Source organism: Polistes dominula, unplaced genomic scaffold (genome assembly GCF_049000335.1).
Source record: "Polistes dominula isolate Pdom_NZ unplaced genomic scaffold, Pdom_raw_medaka contig_33, whole genome shotgun sequence".
NCBI classification, from domain to species: Eukaryota; Metazoa; Arthropoda; class Insecta; order Hymenoptera; family Vespidae; genus Polistes; species Polistes dominula.
The window spans coordinates 1,089,386-1,097,500 of record NW_028300998.1 but is presented as its reverse complement, the minus strand read 5'-3'; the positions used below and the strand labels follow the sequence as shown (position 1 = coordinate 1,097,500).

Here is an 8,115-nt window from a genome sequence, read left to right as displayed (position 1 = left end):
TATTTAACGTCTTTACCAGCACACGCTCCTATCGCCGTGAAAAATCATCCAGCAGAGAGAGGAGAAACCGTACGTTTTCGCCTCGTTTTAATTAACCGAAAGTGATTATATCTCTGGAAAAGTATCCTCCTAGTTGAACCGACCAACCGAACTCGTGCGCTATTATAAATTAGATTTTACTTTAGCAATTAAGAATTGAGATACGAGCTCGCTAAAATGTTGATAATGTTCTTTATTCTTCCTTTCGCGTTCGTCTCCTCCTCCGAAAGTATCCGAAGCTAAGCAGCAGCAGTGGTTGGTAAAAGAGAGGAAAGAACGATGGCGAGTTACGCTAGAGTGGATGGTCCCTCTCGCTCCGTGCACAAATATCTCATAATTCCGACGTGGTCACGCATCCTGCCGGGCCGCAGCTGCGGCCTCAACTTTATTAACATACCTATAAAAATGTGTGCCGCGGCTATGTTGTATCCGCTAGCTCGTGCGCGAGCGTGCTCATGAGCGAACGGCATAAATGGATGCAATAAATTACATCTAAAATTCCCTTTAAATATCTCGTAAAACGTCAGTCAATGAAATCCATTAGTTCAGGTACGACTAACGCCGTACAACGGACGCGCTTCTATTTTTTTGTCCAACCGTTCTCGCGTAATTCGCTCGGAAATTAAAGAGGCACGCTTCCCTCTTCGAACCTTAAAAATGAACATGCTTTTGCTCCCTCCCCTCGGCACACGTTGATTATGATAAATGAAAATTGCTGTCCTCCCCGAAAGTTTAGTTTCCCTTTCCTCAATGTTTTAAAATAAGGAAAACGATGTAAGCGAAGCGTGGTAACGCGCTCCTTCGTACCGTCCGGTCTTGGTGATGATCATCTCCGTGCCGAGTTCGTTGAACTTATCCCACAAATCCTTGGTCTCGAGCTGACACTCGACGTCTCGGAGCTCGTCCGAGTTACAGCTCGTCCTAAGTCTGTGCTTTCTCTCATGATGCTGCTCGTTGCAATTGGAAACGCCATTAGCCCCGTCGTATTTCCTCGAGGAACTAGAGGACGAGCCGGTACTGAGATCGTCTGGAAGCCCATGAATAGGACCATCCTCGACGCTGCTACACTCCTCGACGTCCACGTCTACGTCGACCTCCTCGTCTTCCTCATTGGTCGACTTTTCAGTTTCCTCGCAATTTTCAACTTCTTCTTCAACCTCGCAATTCTCGGCCTCGTCCTCGACTAAGAGAGCCTCGTCCGTCACCACGGTAGCAGTCGCAACGATGTTAACCGGAGACGTTCTCGCGTCTGCAAATTAATCAAACAGAAGACAAAATTACTCTTCCTTATAAGTAAATAAGTACTTAATGGCGATCGTCCGAGGAGAGAGGGAGAGATGAAGGCAAAAGATACCCAAAACTCGAGGATAATTAATCGAACCGAGCGCACATCTGCCGCCACATAGTCGACGCCTAATTAAACCGTCAGATTTGAAGAAAGGTACAAGAGACCGCGTCGATGCTCACATTATGTACACAACGGTAATTGCTTCGTTTTCTCGATATCGATCCGTTAATTTGTACGATTTGGCGACTACGATACGAGTCTCCTCCTTCGAGGGTATATCTCAAATTGGATCCACGACTAACAGGACGAACGATGGCGTGTGCTCGGGTGCAAAACTAACGCAAACAAACGATACATTTCGCGACGTTGAAAAATTATTTAACGTCACCGGCACCGCCACCATTTCTCTCTTTGACTCCCTACACAAGACACTTAAGAATATTTATTTCAGGTTTGATAAGGAAAAGGCGTCGAGCGTAAAAATGAAGACGCGTAATAATTATCTATGGGATCGAGACGAATTAACGAGTACCGGATTATTCGGTACTTTGACCAACTCCGCGCGTATTCCCAGCAAATGCAGTAACGGCTGCCAAAGGCAAACGTGCTTTTTATTGATGAAAAAGAAGATAGGAGGACTCGATGAGGCCCGAGTTGACGCATGCACTCAGATGCTATCGGAAATATAAACTTTTCTTCGTACTTACATATATAGACCCTTCGCGGCAACAGGAAGATTTAGTATCTTCCTCGTATCATTCGCTAAACGTATGAGAACTAACGAGTAGAAACGCGCGTGGCTTTATAATTTCCGGTCGAATAATTAGCTCGTTAATTACAAGAAGAGTGCGTTTCTCGAGCGAACCGCCGGCCAAGTTGGGCCCGTATTTTGCTACACTTTCTGTATTTTTTCATTTTCTTTTTCTTTTTCTCTTTCTCTTTCCTTTTTCTTACACTTTCAAGAAAAATGGATTATAGTCGAGTTACGATTATCGAGAATCCACAGATATCTAAAGGTATTCACTTGAGCGAGTATTTGCGATAAGAAGACGAGACGATCTGTGGAGTTTCAACCAAACTCGATTAGAGTCTCGACACTTTGTAAACGACGACGAGAGACTCGAGGCCCGCGTAAATAATCGTATTATAATATCTAATCTCGCGGCTGTGGGGAAACCAGTCCTTACATCCGGATTACACGACCTGGGCTTCGACGTGGTCGAAGCGAAGGCTTGGCAGACAACTTCCCTCGAACCTCTGCTTTCTGCTTCTGCTTTTTCACGATTAACGCCTTGTTTTCATTAACGCCTTATATACCGAGTTGACCCATTCTTCGCTTAATCGTTCAACAGTGCGTAAGCAAATATGTTCCTTGTCATGTGAAAATCTGATTGTCTAAACTTAGTCGTAAACTCGTGCAAAACTTAAACCGTTATTAGCAAAAGAGACTATCATTCGCGTGGGAAGAATCGCGGTACACGGTGACGGTCTGACGTCTGAACCCGTTATGAAGATCGTCCAACGACGAAATCCTTCTGAGCAAAGGTATTCATTCGATGTTGCTTACCGTTCCAGGTCTTCTTCTCCTCCTCCTCCTCCTCCTCCTCCTATATTTCTTCTTCTTCATCTTAATTCTCTCTCTCTCTCTCTTTCTCTTTTTCTCGTGATTCTCGCGCGCTTCTTTTCGATGGTAGTAGTTTCGAAAAATATTTGAAAGCGCGCGTGCTCGTCCGATGCGACGTAACGAGGAGAGGAGAAGAACGGACAGGAGAGAAGAGCGAGAGGAAACCGGTTCCTATAGTCAAATTTCGAGCGATCGACTGGCAGCACACCGATACTCGCGCGCGCGCGCGCGCGTGCGCACTCAAGAACACCTTTTATCACGAAGTTTGATCGTTTCAAGACGACTACTGTTTCGTAACATTTTCAAGCTCTAACTTATGGTTATCCCTTTCATTTCTTTGGAAATTCGACTCGTCTCACTATTCTCTCGACCCATCCATATGGGCGCGTATATAAGTAAGTAGTATATATTTATATCGTACGAAGGTTGCTAAGTATCAAGTGCGTTTTCGTCCGATACGATCTTATCTTTCCTCGATCGCCGTATGTGATACAAGTCTGACCAAAAGACCCAAACAACAACCCTTGCTAAATGTAATTCTATTTTTCCATCACATTCTTCACAATTTTGTCGACGAAGGTTCAATATACTCTTTTCCTTTCTTCGTATTCTTTTGCGAAATTATTCTTTTTGTCTTTCTTTTCTTTTCTTCTTTTTTTTTTTTTGCAAGAACTTTCGACAACTTTTAACACAAAGGAAAACGTAGATAAGTACATACATACCAACAATTTTCAACATCATTTTTTTTTCACCCCTTTTTTTTCCTTTTCTTCTTCGAGCGACTCATTACCAGAGCAGCCTGCTGCTGCTGCTACTATTGCTGCTGTTGCTGCTGCTGCTACCACCGGCGCAGCTAAAGCAACTTTAGCTTTGCGAGATCGCGAGTGCGTGACACGCGGTGTGTGAGAAGGACAAGACAAAGAAGAAAAAGGGGAGAAAGAGAGAAAAAGACGGAGAGAGAGCGCTCACGCAACGACGTTTGAGGTGTTAATTTTAACGCTGGATCGTCCGCGAGGCAAACGTCCCCTCCCACCCTCCGTTTCACTCTTTCTCTTTTTCTCTCTTTTGCACTAGCACTTGCACTTGCTCTTATCCGATCGCCGGCTGTTATTTTGACACACGCACGTAAATAGCCATCTACTTACTTATACCACCATGTATAACTTATGTTACATACTTTCAGAAAGAAGAATAATTTTCGATGGCTCAATAAGGAAACGGACAATTCGAGAGTGAAAAAAAGAAAAAGAAAAGAAAAGAAAAAAAAGAAAAAGGGAAAGCAAAAGAGGACGCTGTCGTCTTCTTCTTCTCCGAACGACTCGAGCGCGGATGTAAGGACTCGCGCGTTATTATTAGTTTTTCGCGTGTATTGGTGCACGTACATGCGTGCAGATGCGAGAGCGCACGCAAAGCGCGAAACGCTCACGCGATGCGCGGAACGCGTGCATGTTACCCTCTATAACTCCCAAACGCATCCCTTCGCTCGTCCATTTTATTTTCACTACACTTAGATGAATAGATGCACCTATGCTACCGATTTGCTACAAGTTTTCCTCCGGTCTTCGCGAAAATGAAAAGCAAAAAAGTAATAAAAAAACATTGGACGATTGGATCAATCGACAGTAACGAAACGGACACTTGTTTCGTTGAGGAGTTCTTTGGCCGCGAGCAAGTTTGATAAGGCGATTTGATACGGTCTATTCGTTTATCGCTTCCTCCATCGCGCTTAACACGTAGGTGCCGGGCATCGAAAGGTCTGTGAAGCACGCAAAACTCATGGAGCCGAGAACGTGATAATTCGTTGCGGACACGAAATCTCTATTCTTTCTCTGGGCGATTATCTTGGGCCGCGCCAGGCCGCTTTCCGCCTCTCCACGGCCCGCTTCCTCGATCTCAGCCTATACTTAAAGATAACCGGTTACCTTCGACGTGCCGATCAATTATCCATGCCCGTTTAACCAACTAAAACTCGCGAATCGAGGCCGCAACAAGTACACCTATACCTATCTACGTCGCATTTTCTCTCAACAAATTTTATCCTGGTTTAACTCAGAACGCTTTTTCTCCTTCATCATCATCATCATCATCTTCTTATTCTTATTCTTCTTATTTTTCTCCTTCTTCGACAAAGTCCAATCGCGTGTCTGGACTATGTAAAAGATTGTACAACGTTTTAAATTAAAACTGCCCATTTCTCTTTCTCTCTCTCTCTCTCTCTCTCTCTCGTATATCCTATGGACGTTTTGGTGCTCTCGTTTGTTCCATCTTTTGTACGAGGTGCATCGTGTGCCAAGAAGGTGGTCCCACGATCTTAAGGCCAGAAGAAATATGACCGAGCTACTGACGTCAGCTTCCTTTTGCCACCACTGGCAGTCGACCACCCAGAATCCTGTCACCACCCGACCGTTCGAAGAACGTTGTTCAAAAGGATCGACGAAGAAATGCCAAACTGTCGCATTTACGAGCTGATGCTACTGCTGTCTCACATTTTCCTACACTTACTCTTTTCATATACCTTTTGCATGCAAACTTGCTCTAGCAATATCGAACAAATTTTACTAGACTCGTAAAAGTCTAACGCCATATAAAAATGTGTGTTCCATCCTTTTATCTTCCTTTTATTTTCTATGAAATATGATTAAGGTGAATAGGTATCATTTGAAAACTATTCTCCTCTTCCGACTCGTTCGATGCTTGCGAAAGGCATCGATCGTCTGGGAATACAAAAAAAAAAAAAAAAAAGAAAAAACAATCGGAAGGGTTAATTTTGTTCTAAGTTCAAAAGTGTCTCCTTCTGCACTGTTCATCTTTGAATCGCACGATGTTGTATTATTAATGCGGTTCTTTGTTATTAACCGGTAGCTCGATGGAATAATCTATTCGTGAGACAATGATTAGAAGCGACATAGCAGTAATTGCATGAGACCCTATGAATTTAATTGCAGTCGGTATTTAATGTTTTCCACCTCTCGCCCACTTCTCGTCTAGGCTCGTCGCTTTGAGAGAAGACCGAGCGAAATAGAAGGGGCTAAGGGTTGGGAGAGAGAGACAGAGAGAGAGAGAGAGAGAGAGAGAACTTGTTCCGCGGAACGATTAAGAATCTCTAGATTGCTACGAGAGAGTCTGTAATGGCGTCGTTAACTGCGCTAATGTGATTACTGGCTGAAAGCAGCGGACAAGTTCCCGAGGACAAAAACACGAGCGATCTACGCTTGCGTTCGCTGCAGCACCGTTAACAGAAAAATATCGCCGCCTCAGAAAATTATATGTCCGCATCGTTCTTTTTCCTATTTCCTTTTTCTTCCTATCCTTTTTTTTTTTTTTTTACCCTCGCTCACTTTTTCCCTCGACGTTTTTATATTACAACGCAACAATCCATTCGTCTATCCGTCCTTAAGTCCACCCGTCGATTTTATCGTCGACGACTTTTTCACGATCGAACTCTCCTATTACGAAACGTCCACGAAAATGACTCCAACGATAGAACACATCTATTATAAATAGATGCGTGCTCCCTTAGGCGACGTTTTTCCACGCAAAGAAAAAAATAAAAAGCAAATGGTTATATCGATACTCGTGCACGAGGATAAACGAAGAGTGTTCGCGTGTCGACTTTTTCGATTTCTAATAACATACCCTGTCGTCTCTGTCACCGATTGAATATCGACAAAGAATAAGAATGCAGAGAAATAAAGTATTCGTATTTCTTGGTGCAAGAGACAAAGAAAGAGAGGCGAGAGATCGTTGCTAGACAAGAAACCAGTTCTCGATTGGTCTTATACCCAGAACAATGACATTAAACCGTATAATTTACCATGAAAATCGTTTGACTTAATTAGTTTCTATTGAAAGACTCGTAGCAAGTTCAAATAAATAAATATAGAAATGATAGCTCGAAACAATCATTTTAGAGGCGTTATATAGACTCACGCGTAAAAACTATTTTAGTCTTCCTAGATGAAAGATATTACCTGAGCTGCAATCAACTACGATGCGTTTGCTACCGTCGCCTCCGCAATTTACGGTAATTTAGATCTGATACTTTCCATCGGAAATTACCTTCAAGTTACGAGAAAGATAAAGCATTAAAGGATCAATTTGTTTTAAATCCGAACGATAAATGCCGCGCGGAAGACTAGTAAATACGATAGGGGGAATAATTGTTACGAACCTACCGTGAACGAGTAGCCGCCGTCGGACGACGCAAACCTGACGCCAAAGCAGATACGACAGATTTGGAATATCGGAGAAACTCACGATGATCAAGGTTCGATCCAGCGACGAATCCTTTAGTGGTAGGACACTCGAGGTTAGTTGCGGTGTTGCCGATGCCCTGCAGGTGGTAATGCCCGAAGGACGGACCCCTGGGCGCCATGATGGCCGCGATGCTAAAGTCCGTCGCCTTACCTCTCTCCCCCTTGGCAGGCATCCCTTCTCGCGCGACAACTTGCTCGCTCTTTTCTTTTTATCGTCTTCACCTTCTTCTTCTTCTCCTCCTCCTCCTCCTCCTCCTCCTCCTTTTCCTCCTTCTCCTCCTTCTCTCCTCCTTGATCTCTTTTCTTTCTTGGAAAAGTATCTCTCAGAGAGACGTGTCGACGATTCCTTTGCTCGACGACATGACGAGCAAACTAAAGTGCATAAGACACTGATTACAACGTTTATCTACTTTACTTTAATTTCTCTCCTATTCTCACTCCCGAAATATATCTCTCTCTTGATTCACCGAGAGAGAAACGCACCACGAAGATGGTCGAAAGAAAGCGTAAAGACGAAGAGCCGCACAACGCGTCTGCGCTACTCGACTTCCCGGACTCCACTGGCCTGCCGCTCCTCCTCCCACGCGGCACCCTCTCCCCACCACTGTTGACACCGACATTGGCTCCCTACCCCCACCATTGTCCTAAGTCACGAGAGGCCCCGTGACGGCAGGGGGCGGCGCACGAGCGACCAAGTGGGCGGAACCGTTTTAGCGAACGGTCGGACCCCGTTAGTCACGTGACAGCCTTTAACGTTCTTTCCGAAGGCGGAGCCTCGTCGGCTCTCTCCCGCCTGTCTCTTTACAATCCGGCAAAGCCGATTGTTCGAGACCACGCCTCGCGACGCTAGCTAACCACCTCCGGTGGAATTACCGAGCTGGCTTTCCTCCTCCTTGTCATCGTGTCGC

The 8,115-nt window shown here is 44.6% G+C and overlaps 1 protein-coding gene across 2 annotated transcripts in view; it reads right to left on the bottom strand.

The window, feature by feature from the left end:
• Window positions 1–7,771, bottom strand: part of LOC107064636 (uncharacterized) — a 28,655-nt gene extending 20,884 nt beyond the window's left edge. For both annotated transcript variants that reach the window (XM_089173440.1, XM_089173441.1), the window contains exons 1-2: window positions 7,209–7,771; window positions 847–1,288 (exon numbers count right to left, since the gene is read on the bottom strand). In XM_089173440.1, the coding sequence (XP_089029566.1) occupies window positions 847–1,288; window positions 7,209–7,380 (614 nt within the window). In that variant the 5' untranslated portion in view covers window positions 7,381–7,771. The remainder of the gene's footprint in view (window positions 1–846; window positions 1,289–7,208) is intronic.
• Between the last annotated feature and the right edge of the window lie 344 nt (window positions 7,772–8,115).